Genomic DNA, 27,581 nt, shown 5'->3' on the forward strand with positions numbered 1-27,581 from the left:
TATCTAAATCACATCATCTTTGCACATAACAATATACATACTTACTTCCTATTAAAGTATAAATTCTACAAATACATTCAAACTCAACAATATTTAAAATAAAATAAGCCAAGCACGTTTATCGATAAAACCTACTAACATTAAAATCTTCTGGGCAGCACTAAAACCGCCATGTTTTGTGGCCAGATGACGTCACAGTGGCACGAATTTTTGGTTGACGTTTCATTTCCATAGGTTTCCTACTTCAGTGGTCGGTATACTGAGCAATTTCACCCGCTCGATGGAAGATCTTCCCTTTGTCGCTAAACCTCTCAAACTTATTAAAACTGTTTGATGGCTTATCACTATAAATACGATGCACACCTAATCATTAGTTGATCATTCGTTAAGCTAATATATGATATGTAAGGATCTTAGGAAACCGTTCTCGAGAAAGAAGACACTTTATTTACGCAGAGCACGCAATGTAATATAATTTAAATCAGTTAAAGCGCAAGGTCAATGGCTTTAAATGTAATCCACCGGTATTTGCTTTAGGTTGTATAGTAGAAATGTATAGGTATGGTAACTCGTAAAACTAACTAAGAGGTATACAAAATCTTTCTGTCTCCGCAACTTGAATTGTCATCCGATTCTGAGCTATTTAATAATTTTAAGTTAGAATTAAAATCAGTTATAAAATTCGATTCAAACACGCAGGCTAGCACAAAAAACATGATAATAAGCAAGCCATTTTCAACGGACTTCTATGCACGGGAGTCTATACAGGAAAATCGAATATAGGTGACTTTCTGGATGCATCTCGAGTATAACTAGTGACAGGTCTGATATGTTGTTATCGTTCAGAAATCATCTTCATAATGAAATATATAAAATCATTGAATTATCTTTACGAATATATAATTTGAAACGACAAACATTAAGATGTTCAAAACTAGTTCTTTGTAACTTGTTTTACTAGACTTATGTGCAACTACAGGGCTACCAACTGTAAATGAATAATCATGTCTTTAGTAATATATTAAATTTATATTGAGATCAAATATTGCTTAGAGAGCTTTTTCAAACAACGAAGAGCTAATCTATATCTGTCGTAAATCAATCCTATGATTTAAGACTGAATACATATTTGGAAAGCTGTTACTTGCGATAAGTAGTTTTAAAAGGTACGAGTGTAAGCGTGCATAGACGAAAATTAAAACGATAAAGTTTCGATAAAATAATGAATGCAAAGGAAATATAATTTTTTATATAAATTTAGAACCAATGCATATTTTAGTCATGCCTGCTTTGTTGTTTGGGTATTTATTCAAATCTAAAATAATACTTGAGTGAAAAAAAAAAGTGGTCGAATTATTTTGTTTTTCGTTACGTAAGCTATTTAATTTTTAGAACGACACGTATTTTTACTATTAGCAATCATTAAGTACCATTATATGACTTTCGCAATAAAAGACATGAAAAAACAAGTTGAATAATTCACGATAATTAATTAACATCAACCCTATCACGGGGAATATTCACCTTTGCGTCCGTCGCGTTGCTTATATATAAACTTACCCAGCTGTAGGATAGTTGGCAGTAACCGAACGACTCGCACGCAGCTTACGTGTACGTAAATTGAAGCAAAAGTGATTTCAATTCTGCATTTTCAAGAAATAATGGATAAATTAGTAGTATTTTTCCTTTTCGGTGAGTTCTTCTTCTGTATTATTATGATTGTATTCCTAGATTTTTTGTTAAGTGTTTTTTTCATTTATAGCTTCTAAGTGGATAATTGCATTGATGGCTATAAAGTTTTTGTGAACAGTAAGAACAAGTTTTAATGACATTTGGCGGGTCGTTCTCAATGCATTATTATTTTTATTTTTAAAGCATAGTTTTGTTTGCTTACGATTGGTATGATTGATAATTTAAGAAGCAATATTATTAATATAAATGACTAATTGTGTTACTTTGAAATTTAAGGATTGTCCGATTTTATTCTATAAAGGACAGGGTAGTTTACACTGATAGTTTTATTTGCAGTTTAAGAACGAAATTGAAAACATATACACATTTATGATAAAATTGATGCATTCGTAAATAACTATAAGATATTTTGAAGTCGTCGTTGGAAGTTTGTCATCTCCTTTAGGACTTTCTTGGTGTATATACGTAAATTTTACACTATTAGACAAATTAAAAGAAAAACTAAGACATTTTCTAATATCAGTAGTTAGTAGGAAAAGTTAATTTTGAGATCCACAATTTTTTTATTAGGTAGGTAAATTAGGTAGATAGTTTGAATCAGAAAATAGATGGTATCCTATGGAATTAAGCTTTCGACATACGAAGGTGGTTACCACTTTGTGGTGGTTAATGAGTTCTCCTTCGCGTTTAAGCTAGCAAAAAGTATATGAATCCATATCAACTAATAAACATTATATTACAATTTATATCCATTTAAATTAGTCGTTCCTTTTTATTATCCTTGCGAAGCGTTATGGTAAAAGACAAGTAAATAAAATAAAAAAATGTTTTATTATGTCTTGAAGATTACGAAAAACGCGTTTAACAGGTTAATTAATTATATTGAATTGATGGATCATATTGTAATCGCTTCTTTGATCACGTTGTCTGAGTTTTTTTAAATAAATTAGTAATTTGTTTTTTTTCCATGATATGTTTTTTATATTTTTTATTGCTACAGTAGGCGGATCAGCTCACGGCCCACGAGGTCACTGGAGCCCATAGACATCAACCACGTCAATGCCGCCACCCATCTTGAGACATGAGTTCTAAGTCTCAGTTTTTACAGTATAACAGCTGCGCCACCCTTCAAACTGAAACGCATTACTGCTACACGGCAGAAATAGGCAGTATGGTGGTACCCGCCCGTTCGGGTTCACAAGAATCACAAGACGTCCTACCACCAGTATTTACGCAAATTATAATTTTTGCAGGCTTGATTTTTATTATACGATGTTGTTCACCGTGGAAGTCACTCGTAAACATATTATGTTAAGTACGTATTTCATTAGAAAAATGAATACCTGCGTGCGGGTTCGAACACCAGCAGAGTTGCATCGATCGATACCCGTGCAACGGGCGTCGTATTTTTAAGGCCACGATGACTTTAAATCATCGCTTAATATGTTCACTCTTGTCAAGTCCTTACGGATCTATCTGATACAATAACTCTTGCATTAGACGCCTTCAGCTCTGAGGCTAGGAGCAGATTTAGGGACCGTATTCGTCGAACTCGGGAAAGAGTTCGACGTGCAACCTAACCCTTGCATCGGCCGGCTGGATCTTCTCAGCGGGTCACCATTCTGTTTCGATAGTAGATTCATTCGCGAAGCAGCTGCTCTTGAGTTATTAGCTTTCCTTCGGAGGCTCTCGGGTGGCTGTTAGCTAATCCAATCCCTCATGACTGAGCCTTTGCTCGCCCACCTGTCCTGGTGAATTAGGAAAGGCCTCTGGGCCACCAGTAATCCATAAATCATAAAAAAAGATAGACGATCGAACCAAGCGGCTGTTGGTAGGTGCCAGGTGGTTACGTCGGTACAAATCTAAGCTTTCTACGTAATCTTTACTATTGGTTGTAGGACCTCTTGTGAATCCGCACGGGTAGGTACCACCACCCTGCCTATTTTCTGCCGCAAAGCAGTAATGCGTTTCGGTTTGAAGGGTGGGGCAGTCGTTGTAATTATACTGAGACCTTAGAAGTCATATCTCAAGGTGGGTGGCTGCATTTGCGTTGAAGATGTCTATGGGCTCCAGTAACCACTCAACACCAGGTGGGCTGTGAGCTCGTCCAACCAGCTATGCAATAAAAAAAAGGCGCATAAGTAGATTGCTGTCTCCCATAACACAATTTCCCAAAGTCTCCAATGAAAACAGATCAGTATTCAATCTAATTTTAATTATAATGTTTTATTATGCTCTTTATTCGTTGTCAATTAAAGGCCATAAACATTTAAAGGCCGTTTTAATTTTATTGTTATTTTATAGGTTTGGTTTTATTTTCTACTTTCTTAATCTATTGTTTCGAAAATTTCGTACTATAAAAAAATAAATTGTATTTTAATTACGCCTCGAATTAGACTCGTAAAAATAAAAGTACGCACTATCTTTATTTTAATTAAATTTTCACATCCTGTCAACTTGTCATATCTACTAATAGATACCTTGAGTTATACGAGCCCGCATATATTACGTGTAGGTACATATATTAAGTACATACCTCCATCCTCCTTATTTCTGCTACAAAGCACTCATATGGTTTTCCTTCAACGAGAAACAAACAAATAAGATATATTTTATCATATATAGGTAGTATATATGTTTTTTTTCTTCTTAGATGGGTGAACGTGCTCACAGCCCACATGGTGTTAAGTGTTTACTGGAGCCTATAGACATTTACGACGTAAATGCGCCACCCACTTTGAGATATAAGTTCTAAGGTCTCAGTATAGTTATATGTCTTCATGTCTTAATGTTCGAAATTCGGGTTGTCACATGCATGGCCTCCGGTGGTCACTTAAAACCAGATGGCCAATGAGCTCTTCTGCTCATCTCGAGTAATAAAGAAAGAGCGTGCGTATTACCTATCGCAAATAATAATGTAACGTGTATCACTTAAGCCTTCAGTTACCATAATACAAACTGTTGACTTAAACTTATTATTTACTTGAAACTTATTATTTACTAAACAAATATAGGACCTGCAAATGTTTTGTGCAAAGCTTAGTTGTGTGTTCAACATCGATATGTTTTGAAAATTAAACACGGAATTCCCAATGTCGCGATAACTGGATTTTTATGAATTAAAAAATATTATTTCAATAAACATTATCCTCATTTAAAAACACGTTCCGTTTTCAAAATGTTTAATATTAATATTAGGTTTTTTTTTTATAAACAGAGATGTATTTAAATAAATTGTTGTAGCGCGTGCATATTTAGTAAATGTAGATTTTGCAAGAGGGCCACTTTTATTTAATATCTACATATTAATACGTGAAGCAAAAACTTTGTATCCCTTTTTACGAAAATTGCGCGGACGGAGAAGTATAAAATTTCCCATACTTATAGAGAATATAGAGAAGGAGTGCACAATGCTCATTTTTTTTTTTAAATAATGCATAAATCATACATTAAATCAATAAAGAAAACATTACTCACACTACCGTGTATTTGACACACACACACATGTAGGTACATATACTCTTTGTTTATTGTTAAACTTTAGTTTGTCAAAAATTATGGTCAAATTGAAAATAGGTTAATATTGTTTATCTTTAATATTATTTGTCTATAGTGTAGTCTTGGCGAAATCTGTGATTATAGAAGTATAATAGTCTTTGACAATATAACCATAATAATGTTCAAGCTTCGATCAACAATAGTAACTGTTGATCGAAGTGTTCAAGCTTATAATTTCAATTAATTATAGTCGAATTTCGACTACTGCGGGACCACTAGTAATTATTAAAACTCAAATTTTCAAAGATGACGACCTAGCCAAACAGCAACCGCAACATGACCCGATCGTTTTGTCTTCTAAAACAATATGACAAAAAATAAATTGAGTTTCCAAAGTTTAGGAATAATTTTATAGCATTTTTTTAATTTTGGCAAATAGTACGTTAATCTAACCTCCTTTATTTAAAAACGATTTTTTTTTATGGCATATTAAATGTGTTTTTATAATTGATTGAAACTACTTTTAAGGTTTAATTCTTGACCATGAAAATCCTCATGTGTTCGAAACTCCGGGAATAATAAAATGAAAATAATATAGGCGAGATCAAACTGTAAAACTGTTGTTATAATTATGTCTAAGACTTGCGAATATCATAGAAACTTGAAATGAACAAACTTATTGTATACCCAGTTAATTAATTTACTAAGATTACTTTTGATTTTCGTTATTACCAACTGAAAGTAAAATTACAGATGCTTAACTAAGTAAAGTAAAAAATACGATCATCAGTTCTGTCACATTCTTATTTAATTTAAATTTCGTAAACTGCCCAGAAATGTGGTTTGATTTTTATATGTTTTTCTTTTACCGTCTTGCCAACAGCAATCATAACTAACGTGTTATGTATGAGCGTAAGGAACAAGCGTCAGTCGAATGATGATGATGACGTTCTCGATGACCGCTATGGCTGGGAGCTTACCACCCGGCCTCCAAGGCAGTTCCCTGGGCAAGGATTTTTCCCCGGTCTATTCCCCGGCCAGGGTCAGTTCCCAGGACAACAGCAACGTTTAACTACGACTCGGGCTCCCAACAATCTGTAAGTGAATTTAGAACACATGTAATCTGACACCGACTAGTTCGTACAAATAAAAGTCAAAAAGTGTCGTGACAAGTAGATAATGAGCTACGAAATCTTCAATTTTAAATGGCATTGGGGTAACTTTGTCGTGGGCCAAAACAAATGAAATGTCTTCATTTACCGATTTGTTCAATATTTGTGTTTGATTATTCTAAATGAGCAATCGCCTATTTTCTGCCGTCAAACAGTTATGCCTAAAGAGTGGGGCAGACATTCTGATTTATGTAGAACTTTGAACGCATGTCTCGAGCTGAATGGAGGCTTTTGCTTTGTTGATGTCCTTAAAGTCCGGTAGCCTTGATACAAGGTGGATCATGAGTTCGTTCGTTTAAAATTGCTTACTGGTGGTAGGACGTATTGTGAGTCCGCACGGGTAGGTACCACCACCCCGCCTATTTCTGTCGTGAAGCAGTAATCCGTTTCGGTTTGAAGGGCGGCGCTGCCGTTGTAATTATACTTGAGACCTTAGAACTTATATCTCAAGGTGGGTGGCGCATTTACGTTGTAGATGTCTATAGGCTTCAGTAACCACTTAATACCAACCAGGTGGGCTGTGAGCTCGTTCACCCATCTAAGCAATAAAAAAAACATTAATTTTATATGTATCGTCTTACAGGGGCACCACCACAATGTCGCCTGCAATTCAACAATGCATTCGTAGCTGCCCAGTAACCGCTGAGTACAATCCAGTTTGTGGCACTGATAATATAACTTACAATAACCCTGGAAGGTTGACGTGTGCTCAGGCGTGTGGAATCAGTAAGTACAGAAAAACAAATACTTTCAGTTATGTGTCAAATATTAATAGAATTTGTTTTCCGGGTTCGTGAAAGAAAATTATGACTAATCCAATTATCGCATTGATACTTTAATATTTCATGCATAAAAGTGCACTCCACTAAGTGTACGTGTTTATGAGAATATGAGTAATCGAAATGAATGAAACTGTATTGAACAAGCACATCAAAATAAAGTTCACGGCTAACATGAACAATCTTTGCGTTCAATAATATTAACACGTTTAAAAACCAGTCAAATTTTTATTCAAAAGTTCAGCAATGACAACAACTTGAATGTGACGTAATAGTGTTCAATTGGAATTATATATTTTGTTCTTAGTCACAGAAACTTGTATATATCGATACTAATATATAAATCTACAGTGGTATTTACGGATGTTCCGTTATAACTACTGAACCATGCATCCGATTAACTTGAAACTTGGTATCCATGTAGAAAATACATATACTTAATGGATAGGCTAATATTTATATGAGCGTTGGACTCCCTTCACCAGTTGCGGGGGCGTTAATTATGAGAATCTTTGCGGGGGTAAGAAATAATAATGTTAAGTTTAAATGCCCAGCGAAGCGGACGGGTACAGCTATAGTCTGATTATATGTCTGTGTATACGTCTGAGTTTTTTTGGACTAGATATTTGGTGGTTTCGCCTTTTACTATTGTTATACATACAACGTTAGCAAACAAAAGCATTCTTCTAATTTCGTATTAATATATGCATTATTAATATTACAAATGCTGTGTTGCTATTAAGGTTAATGTAATATATAGTACAAGCGAAACACTTGTCTTAAATTAATATTAATTTACACCCGACTCTAAGATATATTCGAAGTATTGAATAATTAGTCATTCAAATCTTGAAGGCGTTTGCTGCTCAACAAGAATGACAGTGAAATAATGATGTGTTGTTAAGTTTTAAAATAATGTAACCTTCATAAAAACAACACTGCTACGTACTACATATTTTATGAAGGCAATGTTCAATGAAATGTTTCATAAAAACAATTGAATATACATCACTCAAATTCGGGCGAATTTTGTGATTTACTTTGTTTTTGAGGTAGACAAAGATTATTAAAAAAAGTAGGTACACATAATAGTGACAAATCAAATAATAGGCTCTATAGTAGGACTGTTTCTTAAAGAAATCACTTCGAACAGATACGCGGAACTTTTGAAAAGTTTGCAAAATATGTAGATTACTTAAATCTTACATAAAAGTTCTTAATAAAATGAGCGAACGAAAACAAAAAAGCTGTTATACAGTTTTCATATTCTAAAATTTGCGAACAACAAATATCGCAAGACATTTTAACGTATTGTAATAAATTAAATTAAAAAAAAAATCTAAACAACCTGAACTACCCACACGACAAATGTAGATTAATTATTCAATAAAAATTATACTTATCCGGGCCTGCCACTTATTTATAATTCAATGTTAAGCTGGTAAGCATCGTAAGTCACTTTTTGGCGGAGTTGCATCGGCCGTGATCTAATAGCAATTCTATTCAATTTCAATTCAATTCCATTAGATCTAATTGCAATAATATGTGTCCACGCTCATAAGCGATAAACTTTAATTTGTTATATTTTTTTTCAGATGTCAGCGTTCTCCGATCCCTGCCTTGCCCCACTGCTACACAAGCTCCTACCAGCTAAATTAATTAAAATAGTAAACCAAATAATTAAAAATATGAGTGATTAAATTTTTGTTTCATTCGAATACTGTAATTAACGTATAATATTAAATTGCCACGAAAAGGGAATTTTATGAAAATCTCCATTTTTAAACAATTTTTTATATTCCCATTGATTTAGTACTGATAAGGTATATAGGCGAAGCTCTTAGTCTAACAAAATACTTATAAATAATATAATCTTATATATGTATAGAAGATTAGTATATAGTATATTAGATTATTTGACCCGACTGACTGACATTCATCAACGACCAGCCTAAGCCACTGTGGTAATAAATTAGAAATTTAAGCATTAGATGAATTTTTGGTTGTGTTTGTTACGTAAGATTTTTGGAAATTCCACCCCTAAATAAAATAAGGGATGAATAGTTGCGTATGGAAACCCGTCATTTGTGAAGGAAGAAGTTCGATATTGTATGTATGTATGTACCTGCTTCTGGTTAGAAATAAACGTAGACGACCGTCGGTGTTTTTCACTAAATTTGAGTCCTGAGTAGGTGATTTAACAGTTGAAAGCTGTTTATGATAAGTTCGTTATTTATGAAGAAAGAAGCGTGAAGTCAAAATAATAGGCTTCTTATCTAACGTCTAGGAAATCAAATTATGTATAAATAATCATGTTTAATTACTATATTGTACTATCATCAAAATATCCTGACTTAGTATTTATATACGTTTGGCCATCATAAAAAGTCCTTTCATAAAACAGTTTTAAAAATTTTCGATGATATGTTATGGATTATCCTGCAAGCACTATATTTTTTTTTATAAATTAGCTACTAAAGCGGTAATTAAAGTTCTTTGTGAATACGTAAATGATTAACTCGAAGACACTGAACCATGTCATATTATATCCTGGAGTGATTCAAAGATAAAATTAAATGACTTATCCGGTTGATTTTAATGATATTAGTCACTTGAATTTTTAATAGTATGGTAGGAAATACTTTTATTTTCATACTGTATACATATACTTTAGTTAAATAGCATAAATACGTCCGTATGTTGCAATTGTGCTAATAAAACCTTGTCATGCTCCGCAATTAAGCACTAGTGCTAATCTAATTGTGTATAGTATGCCGCGGCTTTTCAACTTCGTTCGGGTGTTGCTTCCGTATATCTTATCCCCCCAGACCCAATGTGGGGAACCTTCATGGGGGCCCACTCTCCCTTTTGGGGGTGCTCTCAATTCCTCCGCTCGGGCTCCCCATATCGGGCCCCCTCCTTGTAAGGAGTGGGTAGGCCCTATGGCAGCCCCCCTCAACTCTTAGTTTTAGATGTACGGATAGTAGTAGGTAGCAAGTAGCTAGGTTAGATTAGTGACGGTTGTGTGTCATGCCCCTCCTGCATTATTTCTAGTCAGTGCAACGACGGCATGACACAAAGCCCCCACTTAACAGTTATTTTAGTTTAGTTTTAGTTAGCAGTGTTAGTTAGTGAGGAAAAAAATGGAAAAAAGAAGGATGAAGAAAGCTGAGGGACGATACCGAGTCGTAAGAAGGCAGTCCCCGTCCGATGAAGATCATGGCGTGACTAAGGGGTTAAAGGCATATCACTCTACCGTCACTCTAGCACACTAGCACCAGGAGGACAGACAGATACGACGTGACAGCGGTCACGGTCCGCGAACGCGGTCGTTTTTATAGTCTTTCGAACGTAATGTGCAAGAAAAACCCGGTCGGCAATGCACGCGTTCCGACCCAGCAGGCTGGTTCTGACTCAGCGGGGTATTCCAGAATACCAGCGACACCAGCTTGGCCGATTGACTGGCAGCCGTACCGCAGAGACATGCTTCATTGTTGGTTGACGATTGCGTCGACGACCTGTCAATCGGGCATGCTAGGGTGGCGCCGCGAGGCTGTTTGTATATTAGACCGCGAGAACTCCCCCTATTCTGTCCAGGTTTTGATCAGGGGCTAAGATCGGACGCCGGTGAGAGACTGCAAGACGAGTCGTTTGGTGGGCCCTAAAAACATCCTTGGGCCCGCAGACTGTTTCCGAGAACTGCAGACCGTTAAGCTCCAAATACCCTGCGCCCTTTTAGGCGTGGACACTTCGAAAGAGATTTGGAAACTGGCAAAAATAATAATAAAGGCTGCTATCGAGCCTTGTCAGACAAAACCAACAATATTACATTTATTAAATCTAGGTAAATATTGTCGATGTTTTGTATCCTGTGCAAGCATACATACCCGCCAGCAAATTTACTTTTACCTCATCGTGTAGGGAAATGATCTCTGGATTTCATTTCCATCCGGAAAGCCACCTTATTTTTTAAGCTAGACTGCTTGGTCGCTTCACCATTGCGATGGCATAGATTTGCTCGAGCCACAGATATCAGGGTTATCTGTAGCTCGAGCTAACAACACCCTATGCTGTCAGCAATTGCCAAAGCCAACTTTCGTGGTTTATTTTATCACAGCTGTGCATCTAGTGTGAAGGATAAGGAATTTGTGGGAATTTAGCGTACGTCATTATGCATGAGTGCCTTGGGGTAATACAACCTGATTTATTGGGATCTACGCTTTTTGTATTTTAATGGGGGTCAATAGGTCGTCTGACCAACTACGGCAGTGAAATTTTTCACGTTATTTAATGTTATTGTATCGAAAAAATGTCTATTCGAGTTATAATCGAACTGTATTTTATTCCTGTACAATGTCTTACATAGGAGGAAAGGTAAACGGTATACGACTATAAACATAAGGAAAGACAGTACATACAGTACGAATTCTGTAAAGGTCAATTGCCTTTGAAATTCATCGAGCAATAACAGATTTTTTACAATAATTGTAGCTGTGTGTTGCTATTCTTTATCAATTGGGTATTAGGTACCTAGTTTTTATTGAAAAATCACCACATCAAATATCAGAAAGAAACAAAACAATTTGTTTGACGAATAATACAAAACGTCGGTATAAACCGGCTAATACTAGATAAATGATATTCTAAATAGAAGAATAAATTGTTCAGTTTTAATTTTTGTAAAAAATCTTAGAGATACAGGTTAGGTAGCTCTTGGATTCTAAATCATAGTTTTTACGTCAAGTTTTCCTCAAGTCAAACGAGTTGTCCTATGAAACCAGTCTTAAAGTTGTCTCGCAATAACTTTAATTCGTCATTATTTTAGTCGTATTGAAGGTTAAAGACGTTATAGACTTAGGTGCGTTATGGACTTAGGCCAGGTGCTCGTATAAGCTTAAAAACATTTATGATACGAAGCAGGCTTCGATATCTCTGTGTAATTTAAAATTATTTAATTCGATGATTCATAAACGTGTTGGACACCAAGCATCAAGGGAGGTGGGGTTCTTATAAACGACGATATCAATATACGTGCAGAAAGATACTGCTCATTTAGTAACAGAACCGGCCCTCGAGTGGGTTAAATTTTGAAACTCAAAGTTTTTTAACGTTCACATTTGTTTCCTAAGCTAATCGCTTTTAAAATGAGACAACACGTCTTTTTCAAAGGTAAGCTTGTGATTTATTTGTAGAAATATTTTCTAAAACAAAGTAGGTATTATTCAAGTTATTATTTAAGTATTATTTTTAATTTCACCTTTAAAAATGTAGTAAATGATTACATAGAAATATAACCTTTTGTGCGTTCGTAAACTAATTGTCCAAACAAGGGCTTTGTTTTGCAGAAAATTGTTTTTAATAACTGAAAATTAAATGATTAAACTTGTTCAAGTTCTTAGTTTGTATTTCGTTACACGGAAGCAAAACGTGGTTTGTATTTCGTGTAAGGAAACTTTTCTTTCATTTTGTATTATTTTAAACTATCTATCTAATCGACTTATATTTCATTTATATTTATGTTAGCATCATTGGGGTATTTAATGAAAATGATGTAAATTGCACGTGCATTTTTGTATAGAACTATTTTCGGTTACCTACAAAAATCCTCACAAAGTTATAAAATCTCTTTAACAGTCATCTGAATTATTTTAGTATTAATTTTTTTAGTAATCAGTATGTGATAATATTGAATTTCTAAAATCCTTTATTTCCATTTGATCTCCTGATCAGAAAAGAGTTAATAGCAATAAAAACTGTATGAATCCATGTAATTTATTATAATTTCGATACTATCATTAATTAGTTAAAAACAGTGCTTCGCTGTATTTTTCATCAAATATAAAAAGTATATTTATCAGTAGAAACAGCTCGCAAACTTATTGTTTGTTGATGGTGCGACTTTCACTTAAGTTCCATCAACAACTGTACATATATAAAAATGAATTGCTGTTCGTTAGTCTCTCTAAAACTCGAGAACGGCTGGACCGATTTGGCTAATTTTGGTCTTAAATTATTTGTGGAAGTCCAGAGAAGGTTTAGAAGGTAGATAAATATGAAAAAGCTCGGAATTAAAAAAAATTAATAATTTTGTTTTTTTTTTATGTGTCCCCCGTCGGACGGATTCTTTTTGTTTGTTTTAAGTTTATTGTAAACAAAAGCTTAGGTCTTTTATTTATCGATTGAGCAACTATGAAGTCTGCCGGGTCAGCTAGTTTTTAATAAAAACGCTTGATAACACCGCGTACGCCTACAAGACGAACCCACAAAAAGTTATTTCCACACACTTTGTTAATTCAGTTATAGTAGTACTGATATTCTCCGATCGAATTCACAGCAACATTCGCCATACTGTTCATTCAAGTCACGGACTGCTATGAATGGCACAACAGGAAAAACCAAGATCACGGCGATTGGTTTCACCACGGATCGCGACAATGGTCAACAAGGAGGAAAGATTCCCACGATTGGGGTTCGAGCGAGTCTGCAAGCAGCGAAGAATCAGACTATGGTGCTACACATTATGGGGGAGGAAATCACAGGAACTGGCAACCTTGGGGACACAATTTTCACTATCCATCTGGCCAGCATGAACATCGGTATCGGCCCAATTTTCATGCGTACGTTTGTTAGACATTTTATTATTTGAATAAGAATATGTAAATAAGATATAATAAGATAGATAGGTATTAAATATAATTATTAATTTGTTAATTGCATATACAAATTTTGATTTTTTTTAGTATTACAAAAACCTAGCTAAATATCCTAATATTTTTATAACTAACCTTAGTTTTTGAAACTAATATGTATTTCTCTGCAAGCCTTACTTAGCCTCCTATTGAGACCTCCCATTAATTTTGATGTTTGTACATTTTTTACTATTACCGATTTACGCAATATTCGTAGCAATTTCTTTTAGGGTAAAAACATTGATCGATGACAATTATTTCTAGATATGACTTGAACCTCAGACCGGAATTCAATGGGAATAGATTTAACAGACAAACGACCGCAACCGCCGGGTCTCCGGACATCGAAGCCTGCATCCGTAGTTGTCCTGTTACATCAGAATATAATCCTGTTTGTGGTACCAATAATGAGACCTACAATAATTTAGGAAGATTAATGTGTGCTCAGCAATGCGGAGTTGGTATGTTTTCTGCTATACATTAAATTCAAGTACTTATTTATGTAATAATCACTTACTTATACGAGTTGCGTTTGCCTTTTGTTTACTCAATGGCAGAATATTACAGTATTATACTTAATAAAACGTGAAAACTTTGTACCCCTTTTTACAAAAGTTGCGCGGACGAAGGAGTATGAAATTTTCCACGCTTATAGAGAATATAGAGAAGAAGTGCAGAATGCTAATATTTTTTTAATATTATGGATTAAAATACATTAAATTAATAAAGAAAAGATTACACACAATACCATGTATTTGACACACACACACACACATATACTCTTTGTTTGTCAAACTTTTGTTATTGCTTAAAGTCTGTAGTCAAATTGAGAATAGGTTAATATTGTTTATATTTAATATTACGAGTATTTGTCTATAGTGTAGTCTTGGCGAAATCTGTAACAATAGAACCATAATAATGTTGAAACTTATAATTTCAATTAATTATAGTCGAATTTCGACTATTGCGGGACCACTAGTTATACTTAAAGAGTAATTTCTAGTCGCCCGTCAGCTCTGAAACGCACAATTTTCACAAATTTGTGGTCGGTTTAAATTAAATAATACAACTCATGATCCAACTAGGATTTTTTTTAATTACTTATATGGGTGGACGAGCTCACAGCCCACCGGGTGTTAAGTGATGGCTGGAGCCCATAGACATCTTCAACGCAAATGCGCCACCCACCTTGAGATATAAGTTCTAAGGGCTCAGTATAGTTACAACGGTTGCCCCACCCTTCAAGCCGAAACGCATTACTGCTTCACGGCAAAAATAGGCAGGGCGGTGGTACCTACCCGTGCGTACGTACAAGAGGTCCTGCTACCACCAGTAAAATACCAGTAACCAGTAAAATTCAAATGTGTCATATAAGGACGTTATATGACACATTTGAATATAATTTAAAAACTCTGTCGCTTTCATAGTCCATTTAAGAAAACCTAACGAACTAGAGCGATGAAAAATTCAACGATTTAAAATTAAGTTTCAAAAAATTTAGATAATTCGGTAAAATCCGTATTTTACTGAACTACCTAACTTTAGATGTCTGATGGTCTATTTGTTGGCATCGTAGAACGATGGTTTGAAACGTCAACGCCTTATTGCTCCGCATACTTTAATGAACTCGCCTATTTCATTATCTATGTATCTGGATATGGAAAAGAAAATCTCACGCATAGAATCAGAGAGCGTAAAATGCACGAACAAACAAATATATAAAGTTTCATGTTCGATATGGTTTTTGCCGGTCATCGTTCTCGTCGAACCCGTCGCTTGCGAGTAAATTAACCCACAAACACAGGCCACTGAGTTTCTCGCCGGATCTTCTCACTGAGTCGCGTTTCCGATCTGGTGGTAGATTCTGCGAAGCACTGCTCTTGCTAGGGCTAGTGTTGGCAATGTCGTCAGGTTTGAGCCCCGAGAGCTCACCTACTAATTCGGTGAATCTAGAATAACCCCTCGAGGTTGGTGGTCGAGGTGCTGTGACTGAGAACATTTAATGTCAAAAGACGGCCGCCTTTGTTGTCTACAGCCGTAAGTTCAATTCGAGGATTAAAGTGTAAATTAAAAGCGCAAGCGAATACTTAACGTCGTCAACGCCTAATGGATGAGACGCCCGCTGTAATCGTATCGTAATATTATAAGTATTTATTTAACGAATAGTCGCGAATGACATCCACGATAAAGGCATAGCATCGAGGAATAAAAAGAATACCCGCAAAAATTATAATACGCGTCATTACTGTATAATTGAGACATAAATAGACGCAATTTGAGTGGTGGCGTTCACGTTGTGAAGTCTACGGGTCCTGGTAATAGAAAGTCAACGGTGATCTTGTTCATTTGCTCATTTATTATAATTATAAGATAGAACCGTTCGGGCAGCGTCTGAATCACATTTACAATGTACTTCTTTCGTGATCAGAAGACAATTCAGTGTTTAATGCATTCAAATTTGTCAATTTCACAAGTGGACATAAATTTAAATAATCGAACATTCCTGTTGCTTTAATTTTCAGTTGTTGAAATACAACGGAAAAGTACGTGCTCGGCAGCAAACGTCCCTACTGAATCATCGACAAGTTTCGACAGAGGAGATGGTCTTCTACAGACTACTGATGTCCCTGCCAATATCCAGCAATGCATTTCTTTATGTCCTCAATCAGAGGAAACGAGGCCTGTTTGTGCTTCAAACGGAGTCACATATAGAAATCCATTGGCAATCCTTTGTGCTCAGATGTGTGGACTTGGTAAGAATATTTCAATAGATGAGAGCTATAAATATTATAAATTTCAGCCCTCTTTTCCTATGTAGTCGCTGGTAGCCTAAGAGGCAATTACAGCAACGCACGGACGGGTAGGTGAACTTACGGACACAACCTGAAAGAATTTGCTAACACTAGCCCTAGCAAAAGCAGTATTTCGCAGAATCTACCATTGGGTCGGAATAGCGACCCACTGAGAATATGCGGCGAGAAACTCTGTGGGCTGTGTCTATGGGAGATAGCCTTCAATCTTATTGATGTATGATGAAATTGTGAATTTTACCTTAGAATCAAAAAACTCCGTATCTATCTAATTATTTTTGAGTAACTATAGTTATGATTGGTGTTTAATTTTAAAGCTCCAAGCTTAATTACAGGTCAACACCTTTTGTAAACTTTATTTGGTTTCCAGACATCAGAGCCACGAAGTTGTCAGCATGCACAATCGATAATCGAAAGCCCGTGGTCCAACAGCCACTGTCGCTCAGTACCCTGACATGTATTAAATCCTGTCCCACCACCACTGAGAACAAACCAGTATGTGGAACCAATGGCGTGACATATCAGAACCCAAGCTATATACAATGCATTCGTATTTGTGGAGTCAGTAAGTTTTTACTGTTCCTTGATACAATCAATCAATTAATTCATAATTTGAATTTAATATAAGAAAAAACCACAAACTATCTAGTTTAATATTATTTTGGAAACATTGATTCATTGATTTCGTAAATATAATCACTATGAATATAATGACGCTTGTGATTAATGAAGACAACAATATTTACTATTAATTAAATTAAAACATTATCTTAGATGTGGAGATACATAGAAGAGCTCCGTGCCCTTCATCAGCCACTAATGACGTTCAAACTACTGCAATGCTGTCACCGGACGAGTTACTTTTGACTCCAGCAGTCCAATTTTGTATAAAGTCTTGTCCTGCGACATCTGAATTCAACCCTGTTTGTGGGACGAACTTAGTGACGTACATGAACCCCAGTAGATTGCAATGTGCTAGAACATGTGGAGTCAGTAAGTACTTGTTACTTGATTTTTAACACTCTTAACTTATTTTAATATTGATTATAATTTTTTATAATTATTTCAGAGGTGGAGATAATGCAAAGACGAAAATGCCCATCGATCGTATTACCTAATAGGGAGCCGAATGACGACGGAAACAATAATATTCCCTTGCCTAATGTACCTTCTAGTACGGTACCTCCATGGAAGCCGACGATAGGAGAATGCTTGGCCGCTTGTCCGCAATCACAGATATATGAACCCATTTGTGGGACCAATAACTTTACTTTTAACAATGCGGACCATTTGCTTTGTGCACAGTTATGTGGAATTGGTATGTATCTTTATTTTAAAATATTGGAAACTATTGTGGCGAGGTTTGGGGGAGACCTAAGTCCAGCAGTAGACGTCTGTGGGCTGATAAGAAAAAAAGGCAGAAGCTATTATAGTCAGTAGGTAGTGGCCTGGAATTCCTGATGTGCACAAGCGAGGGTGAACAATTACCATTAAGCCTATACAAAGGCATAAAGGTGAAGAGAAATTATTTAATGAAAAATGAATTGTTTCAGATGTGCAAATTCTACATCAATCCGAGTGTACCAGTGGCGAGGTTACTTCAGAGACAATTCCGCCTCTGACGACCGTGTCGCCTGATAATCAACCAAACAATAACGAAGAAACTACAGAGAAGCTTGTAGTACCTATAAACGAATCTTCAAGTTCTCCACCTTTCACTATACCCTCTGATATAATTAACAATATTTTCACTGAGCCCACTACGTTAGATCCTACAGAAGATATTGATCAAAGATTTGGTGACAAATAAAAATTTGAACACAATGTTTTTCAATTTATCCAATTCTACAACCACTCCATATTTCAGACTTCCTTTTTTTTTAACGCTGGGGAATCCATTTACTGATACCCCCGGGCAAAGGGGGTAACGGACCGGTTTATAGGACTCCGGCGTCCGCAGAGAGGAAGACAGAGACAAGGAGGGCCAAGATCCTCCAACTCTCCCAATTCCTCGTAGGAGACTACGCCTTGAAAAAGGCGCGCGAGAGGCTCGCCACGTAAAACCAACTACCGACTAAGCCCCATTGAGCACCCACCACACCGGCTACACCAAACCTACGGTACCGCAGTGCGCCCCGAAAGCCCGCCTTCGCCGGTACCCAGTCTGATGATACGACGGGATTTTATCTCCGGGAATATCCCAAAGGACGTCGTCTCAGCAGACACACCGTGGACGGCGCACAGGAATCACCTTGCACCGCCTCACTACCGGACCGACACTCGAGTACCGGACGCCCGCACACCCGTACCCGGTAGTCCCTACGGGGGCTGAGTAGGAGCTTCACGTCTGCGCCGCCCACTCCACCTTCTGCACTGAGGTGCCGAAGAGAGATCCCACTCCATTTCGCGCTCCTCAGCCTCACGGGACGCCATGACCAGGTCACAAAACCTGCCCATTGCCTCTCACGAGTTCTGATCCTCGAACATGCGGGCGACGACAGCTCGCAAGGAGAGGTCTCTCCCCAGCACGGCTACGAGATCTCGCCGCGAGTGCTCCTCACACGGGCACGCTTCGAGCACGTGCTGAGCGTCATCGTCTGGATGCCTGCACTGGTGGCAACCCGGATGTTGCTCTCTCTTGCAGACCTTTCACAGTACCTCCAGAAACAGCCATGTCCCGAGAGGACCTGCGTAAGGTGAAAGGAGAGCACGCCGTGTCGCCGCTCCGACCATGTATTTCAGATTTCCTAAAGAAAATCTCATACAAAAAATGGACTTTTTAAATCAATAGAAGCTTCTAGAAATAAAGCGCTTTCTGTAACCATAACTGGATTTCAAAATATGCTTAAGCGCTCATGCAATTAAGTGACGCAACAACTTTAAAATCAAATTAATCACCAAGAACATTACGACTATAAATTCAAGCGTCAAAATTTTACTTTTGTTTAAATTGTTAAAATTGTGGTTAAAAGTAAGACGTGCACATAATGTTGAAGTATTTTTATTTGTACAGTGCAGTTTTGTTTTTGACTGATTTTACGGTTCCTGTAAAAACGGCATGTAAGTAAAAAAATAATTAAATATTTAGCTTTTTATAAATTTTTAATAATACACATTTTTGTTTGGTTATAACTTGATGAACATTTATTGATCAGATTTGAAGAAACCATGTGAAGATTTCTCGGAAGAATGTCTAACAAAAACGCTACAGATGGGATTACCTATTTTCGTAGAGGGTATAAGGGAAATTGGGTTAGAAAGTTTAGATCCGTATCGTATAGAAAAACTTAATTTAAAAATGCCCGGTGATATGAATATTGAGTTTAAACATGGTGTTGCCAGAGGACTCAAAAAATGCCGGGTTGATTTTGCAAGGTATGTAATGGTATGTAAATGTATATAAATGAATTGCTGTTCGTTATTCTCGCTAAAACTCGAGAAAGGCTGGACCGATTTGGCTAATTTTGGTCTTGAATTATTTGCGGAAGTCCAGAGAAGGTTTAAAAGGTAGATAAATATGAAAATGCTCGGAATTAAATAAAAATAACAATTTTGTTTTTCCTTTGATGTGTGGGAGGACACATCAAAGTCGGACGGATTACTTTTGTTTGTTTTAAGTTTATTTTATACAAAAGTTTAGGTGTTTTATTTATCGATTAAGGCACTACGAAGTCTGCTGGGTCAGCTAGTTTTTTATCAATAATTTTCCGAGACGTAACATATTCTATACTCTTGACTCGCATATTTTGATCAATCAACAAAATTGGACTCTTTGCATACTTAAAGTATAATTTTCAGGTATAAAGATCATGTTTTTGAAACTCAGTTCCACTGTAATTTAACGATAAAGGGACACTATAGATCAGTGGGAAGGTTTCTTATGTTTGCCATTGACGGTGACGGAAAATCAATTATAAAATGCAGTAAGTTTTGATTTCCATGATAATCCATTTCCATTGATACCATAAGAATAAAACGGATACACAATTTAGTTCCAAATACTATTTAGTCTCCAAACCTGCAATAGTAGCGTGGTTTATTTAGTTATACATATAATTCTATAATGTTCTTGTTTTGTGCATGCACTTTTCTTATTGGATTATATTCGTATAGTATTTATAATAAAATTTATCCCGAGTATCATTTTTGATCATAACTTATTTCAGGTAACATCAGACTACACGCTTTTCTCACTATCAAACCAATGACTGGTAAAGATGGCATGAGTCACCTGGAAGTTACAAGCTCAAATTTCACACACAGTTATGATGGCAGAGTTACTTACAGTGTTACGAATCTACTCAAAGGGAATCCAGAAATAAGTAAGTTTCAAATTAATTAAAATTAAATATGTACTTAATATTAAAAGTGCTGGGTTCGTGATTTTTTTTCAATAAGGTCCTTTTACGACACTGGTGAATAAATATATAACAATTATAACTATTTTTCAACAGGTAATGCAGTTGTCAATTTTATGAATGAAAACTGGCGAATGGTCGCAGAAGACTTTGGCGATCCAATTGTGCATTACGGTATATCAGCTGTTATGAAAAACTTAAAGAAATTCTTCGAGGTGGTGCCATTAGAAGAAATAATTTAAATATGTTTCCTTAATATCGAAAATAAACCAGTATATAAATTCGAATGATTTATTTGTTAATTTTATTGATTGATACATACAAACCTACAAACATTATTTTTTGCATTTCAATTTGTATACGCCAATATTTAGAAATCTTATTTGCTGATAATAATACAGATTTAGACAAAATGAGAGAGTTGAATAATCACTATTAGATATGTTGTAGCGACACTGATAAACTTGAGCATCAAGCTTATATCGACCGAGAACATGTCATAAACCATAATTTTAAGAGGCCAAGACTCAATCAATTCCATGAATGCTTTGGCTTGAACCCTCATAGTTTTGGGTAGGTCGTAATTCATAATCACTTTGTTCACAAGAATTTTAGTGTTGTTACGGACAGACACAAGTCTTTCACAAACAAATGACATAACGACAACACTGAGTATTATTGTAATACACCAAATTATAATCGTTGTTAATGTTCCGAAGGTGAAGTTAGGAGCTCTGTAAAAATATAAAGTGCTCCAAATCGCTATCACGATATACGTGAAGGTAGAAACTAGAGTCATGAAGATTTGTATGTTAAATAAATCATTGATTAATGAGCATATAGTTCCAATAACATCGTACATAGTGGCCAGATCACGTATTTTCATGTTGTTCGGGGATGGACACCCGATCCAGTTGAATTTGTCAGTTTTCTTTGGATTCGATTCTGCTAAAGTAAACACTAAGGCTTTGTTTTTCTCTTGTTCTTCAATGAAATTTGTTAGGTATTTATTGATTATTTGAAGTCTACATTGAATCATGACTATTAGTTTACAGAAAGTCAGAACTTCCAGTTTCTGTAAGAAATAAATAGGTAGGACGAAAAATTTGCACCACACTATCTCGTCGTCGGTCAATAGATCCAGTGTACTGCTGATTATGTGAGACACACCCAAAATTATTAAATATTTATTCGTTTGATACCGGGACTTATTGTAAAAGTCTTGGGTGGTTGTAATGAGGAGCATGGAATCGAGATCGGCGAAAGTTTCAAAAATGCGAATAGCTATCGCGCTAAGGCAAGATGACGTGGTGATCGAGGCAATAAAATACTGGGACAGAACCACCATAGATGGTACCTCGTCCATTAACTCCATTATGCTTTCTGTTTCCGTATCGGGAAAGTCAACAAAAACCGCAAACATTACAATAAAGAATATCGAAAGAATCACTCCGAATATTTTCAGTTTTGCATTAGGAGGTACTAGTTCTTCTTCGTTAACTATAGAAAATCTGAACAACCCGAACCAGTTCTCCAGCATCAAAGCTGGTTTTAATGTATACACGACTTTCTTCAGCTTGTTTTTGTTCAGAGTTTCATTTTCTTTTTGTTGTTGCTTCGATTGATTTTCATCTTTTATTTGAGCCATTTTTGAAACAGTTACACGTCAATATGTTAACCAGGTCTATAATGATTTGATGGCGCTATATTGTTAACGCGCTTCCAGTCAATTGTTAATAACGATAATGTGTTTCCATTAAATTAATCAAAAAGTCCCTCTAAAGCAATCATCGGCGTGTAGTGCGATAGATTTCGTGTTATTAAATTATATTATCGATCGTTGGACTTTCTTAATGAAACGTTGAATCAATACCTTTGTACTGGCTCGAGTTATGTACTTGAATTATTTTAGTGCAGTTGGAAGTAACTGCAATAGCAACTTAAACCGAGGTCACTAGGCTCGTCGAACTAGTCGAAAAGCTTGACGTGAACCTTAAGATCAGCCAGCTGAGTCTCTCGCTGAATCTCCTCAGTGGGTTGGGATTCTGATCCTGTTTTAAATGAATTCGCGAAGCACCTATCCTTGAAATGCTAGGCCCCCCGCGGGCGTTCTCGCAATAGTCGCAAGCTTTCACATCTTCGCTGAGTCCTCGAGCTCACCCATCCGTCCTGGTCAAGTGGCAAGGTCTCTAGACCAACTGCAATCCTTCCAAACAGGCGATAGTTATTTTTTAAATAGCAATGACCTATTTAAGCGCAGCTTGTCTGCGTCTGACTGCACTAGGTGTTGATCATGCCATTCTGCAAAAATCTCAACTAATGAGAAGAAAAATTGTGTAGAAATGTCCTCGGTACATATAAAGACACCTAGTATACTCATATCGCATGAGTAAGTAGAATATTAAGGGGTATAGACGATAGGCGAGCATGATTTTTCGTAATTTAACAATAGTACTGGGCTGATATTGACATTGTTGAGTGTGTAAAGCGTGAGTCCGAATGCCCCTTTACAAAATAATACAAATTAAGAAATAACAAATTATTGATGACAGAATCCCTTTTTGGCAAAGACCACAGACGAAAGAAAAACTCTGTAAAAAATTAGTCTTGTTGAATCGCTGTTTATGTAACTCCCACTAAAAGTATTTGAAAGCTGGCAACCCTATGTAACGATCTCTTCCGCATCCGCGAGTTGTAGATGTATCGTTTTTTTATTTATTTACTTTAGAACCCCCCCTAGAACCTAGCGTTTATTATAACTAACACATTATCACTAGTGACCCCATAAGCTGTAAAAATTCGATACTACAAAACCAATAAAAACAGGACAGACTACAGCTACATCTTTAAGACTAATATTTGAACTCTGTTTTTAAAACAATAAAAAATTACTGCGAAAAATGTAGATTTCTAAAAATTTTGTGTGGTTGTTGCCATCTACCGTTGAATATATGAACGAACATGTGACGTGTCGCTGAGAGTAATTTATCTAGTGAAGCATGTGCCGCTATTGTTCATGATTTTCATAGATGACGCTGTTTTAATAAAATCGTCTTTGTTTCCAAATAAAACAGAAATTTACGAAAGTTTTTAAGTTTATAATCTTCAATTTAGAATTTACGGGGTAATAAAAGAGGTGAGAATTGAAAGGTTTCGCGAAGAGAAGCGTTTGTCAATAAAAAAAATTTTAGAAGCCACAATACAAGCGCACGTAGAAATTTCCAGTTATTTAATATATTATTATGTATCTATTTCTATGGAGAATCCGACCACAAAACTTTTTACTTAATTGAAAATTTTTGAATTAAATTGATACCTTGTTTCCAAATACAACTATTAATATTTATATCCATAGGTTGCCCAATAGACCTCTGAGTATATTGATTGCGATAATAAAATATGGTTTAAGACAAAAAAAATATTGTTCCAGTTTTTATCTTAAAATGAATGAAAAGATTTTTAAAAATCACAAATTGTAATCTCGTGCACCGAGCATTGAACGATTCATCAACGAGATTTGGTTGCATGATTCGATCCAAGATTGAAAATTTCAATTTCAATCTAAAATAGTACATTGAATTAAATTGTTAAAGTATTAATAATTGAAGTTTGAGGTAATTCGAAAATTGCGAAATAGTTTTTATTTGTTAGATAAATTATTTTTTGTTAATTGAAATAAATATGTTTTATTTATATAAAAACGTTTAAGGTATTTTTGGACAAATGCGTATTAAGGAATAAGCCTATTATTGTACGAATAGTTTAAATTTTTATTTCCTTTATTCGCTTCGCGACACGTTAGGTTAAGACACATTAATAAATTTTTATATAATGAATATTTCATACACAAAAGAAAGTCTTTTAAGTTTAAAAACTATAAAGTCTCATGACAGCAGTGCGGACTTGCGCCCGCCTCCCGCTGTATCGACCGCGCCAGTCTTAGGCTTGAGTATTGGACTATCGATGTTTTTTTCCAAAAATGTACCAAGCACATTTTTCATTCATAATATAATAAATAAAATAAATGGCAAAACGGACGAATTTATTATTTTCAAAAGAATGAATTATATTATAGTCTGACTTTTAGAATCTATTTATAAAATTTCGATAAACTTTGATTATTTAGCAGAAATTTTATTTATAGCAATACCAAAATAGTCCAAAAGAGAAAATTATTGTAACGTGTGAATTAAAAAGGCTCAAAAATTATCGATAATCCGTATGACGGTCTACTCTATCGCCCGAGGACTATACGTGGGAATTCGAAAGCTCAGCGCGGCAGTGGTTGCACGTCTGACGCCCGGGCGGGTTCAACGCGGCCCACCGCCGCTTGGCCCGCACAGGCCGACAGTTCACCCTACACGTTGACCAGCTCCACGATGGGTCAAACTGCGGGTGCCGAGTGCTCCGTCAAAGACGATGAACCTCATATACGCGTTAACCCCACTGAAACTTCTCTGGTAAGTTATACAACAGATAATCTTTGATTGATTGTTTTAAAATTCATCGCCACAGCTGATCATGTCGTTTCGTAGTAAATCATGAGTACTTAACAAATCCTACATTTTTTAGGGGTCATTCAGAAAAAGTGGCAGTGATGCTTATTTTAGATTTGTGCACATCTGTACATATATTCATAGACTATTTTACGAAAAGAAATTATTACTAATAAAAGTCTGCTAATAACGAAATAAATAAAACATTTCAGTAATTTATATTAATATAGTAATTAATTAATAATGTAAATAATAAAGTATTTTACCAGGAATGTACCGATATATAGCTTTTAAAGTCTAAAGTTTGCAATCGACATTTCGTTTTAGACATTGTTATTTTTCTGTATTCACCTTTGCTTGTAAACTCCATGAGACTAAAATATTGTGGATGAAACGGTCACTGGCCTCAAGTCGGAAATAATTGTCTGCAAAATAAAAATTTTCGCGCCTCAAGACTTTGGCGCGCAATTTTTAGTTATAGTTTGACAGTTGTCGGTCTGACGGCGTGAGGTGCAGTTCTTAAACAGTTACTGTTGGGTTGTGTACCGTGAAACGAAACGTTAATAAATACGCAAGTAATCTGTCAAAACCTATTGAAATAAATTGTTATTTTTATTTTGTAAAAAATATTCGTGAATAAAACAACGAGGGCATTGTTTTAATAATCGGGCAAAAATAATCAATCGAACATGGGGTTTCATTATTCGTAACAGTAATTAGTGTTCATTCAAACTGTTTTGAAGAGCAAGGTTTCGTGGATTTTTAGATTTCCTTGAACTTGATACTTAATTAATTAAATCGTCGCTAAGGACGATAGCCAAGCTCTGTTGGTGTGGGGGTAAAGTGACTGACTTGTATAATAAATAAAATTATAAATAAGTGAAAATGTCAAAGGTGTCGCTGAATAACGTTCCATCGAACCCTCGTATTAGTCGTCTCAGGACCTTCTCCAGGGTACGTAAATACAGCATATAATACCGTTAGAAACATTAAAATCAAGGCCTAGTTCGAATGAATGCTAAAATTAGATTTGTTTGAGGTTACCTTTTCGTCTATTTGCCACTCATTTGGGATGGCTTAATTCTCTATTCTGCACAAGGTTATTTAGTATGGAAATTATTATAGGATCGTTGTTCTTATAATTTTTTGTTGATCCATTTTTACAACGGTAGCTTAAAAAATCTAAAAAGCTACTCACCACTCACCCAGTTTGATTCAAAATCAAAACTATACATACATGTTAATGCACAAAGATGAGAGTTTAAGAAGTCTATGAAATAAACTTTTTCATTTTGCAACTTTATTTTTTGAGTATTGAATTTGAATACTGCAATAAGTACGGTAGAACAACCAATTTCCTTCAGTTTACACTAATTCTTTGTTTCCTGTAGCGCATAATTGTTGTGTATCATCAGTATGTAATGAGGATGTGAGGTAGATACCAAATTATGCTAATGGCATCATTTTCAACATCAGAAAGAACACTCATTTGTATTCTTTTCTTGAATGTAGCAAGTCTTCTTGAAGATAAACTATATATCCAAATCAATGGTATTGCTTATTAACAAAACTGACTGAAAAAACACTAAAACTTAGATTCTGATTTTAATTCTAATTGAGTAACCACTGAGGCTTCACATTACACTTATAAATTTTACAGTAATTTATTTGTAATAATCTAAAATTATGGGAGGTTTGTTAAAATAAGTTTCCAAGTTCTGTAAAGTTTTCGCCTCGACTATGTCTGTGTAGAATGATTTTGTTACATATTAAGATAATTTTTTTTGTTGTGTTGTGTAGTTGTCACCCATGGCCTCCTTGGTGTTAAATTGTTACTGGATGACTAGGCACTAAAACCATGCTAAATGTGATTGCTGCTACCCACCACGAGACTCGGGTTGTGGTTTGAATTGTGTTATAATCTTTTCTTATCAATTTTACCATCATTTTTATTGATATCTGTAGGTATCAATATTTTCAGTGTAACTGAGACAACGTTAGTGTCTTTGTAGTATAAATTATATTGTATAATAGTTTTAAATTTTACATCATGTGTGGATGTCTATTGTTTTATTTGATTGTAATGG

The 27,581-nt window shown here is 35.5% G+C and overlaps 4 protein-coding genes across 4 annotated transcripts in view; 3 read left to right on the forward strand and 1 right to left on the reverse strand.

Moving 5' to 3' along the window:
- The first annotated feature begins 1,589 nt into the window (after positions 1-1,589).
- Positions 1,590-8,842, forward strand: LOC692992 (protease inhibitor 1). The gene is given in 4 exon segments (NM_001046829.1): positions 1,590-1,692; positions 6,074-6,287; positions 6,946-7,088; positions 8,737-8,842. Coding segments are annotated over 4 exon segments (447 nt in total). The 5' UTR covers positions 1,590-1,661; the 3' UTR covers positions 8,796-8,842.
- A 9,758-nt stretch (positions 8,843-18,600) lies between these two features.
- On the forward strand, positions 18,601-21,285 carry LOC101738016 (uncharacterized). Its single transcript, XM_004932629.4, has 5 exons — positions 18,601-19,700; positions 19,796-20,015; positions 20,439-20,563; positions 20,807-20,962; positions 21,095-21,285. The coding sequence occupies exons 1-5, from the start codon at positions 19,628-19,630 to the stop codon at positions 21,238-21,240; spliced, it is 720 nt and encodes a 239-aa protein (XP_004932686.1). The 5' UTR covers positions 18,601-19,627; the 3' UTR covers positions 21,241-21,285.
- On the reverse strand, positions 21,276-25,985 carry LOC101736824 (uncharacterized). Its single transcript, XM_004932703.5, has 2 exons — positions 25,761-25,985; positions 21,276-23,299 (listed from the first exon to the last, which is right to left on the reverse strand). Exon 2 carries the CDS (start codon positions 22,644-22,646, stop codon positions 21,402-21,404), a length of 1,245 nt encoding a protein of 414 aa, XP_004932760.3. The 5' UTR covers positions 22,647-23,299; positions 25,761-25,985; the 3' UTR covers positions 21,276-21,401.
- LOC101738146 (monocarboxylate transporter 4) overlaps positions 25,966-27,581 on the forward strand; it is a 46,790-nt gene continuing 45,174 nt past the window's right edge. Inside the window, exon 1 of the mRNA XM_004932630.5 lies at positions 25,966-26,448. Coding sequence (XP_004932687.1) covers positions 26,380-26,448 — 69 coding nt within the window. The 5' untranslated portion in view covers positions 25,966-26,379. The remainder of the gene's footprint in view (positions 26,449-27,581) is intronic.

This window comes from Bombyx mori, chromosome 23 (assembly GCF_030269925.1).
Source record: "Bombyx mori chromosome 23, ASM3026992v2".
Taxonomy (NCBI): Eukaryota; Metazoa; Arthropoda; class Insecta; order Lepidoptera; family Bombycidae; genus Bombyx; species Bombyx mori.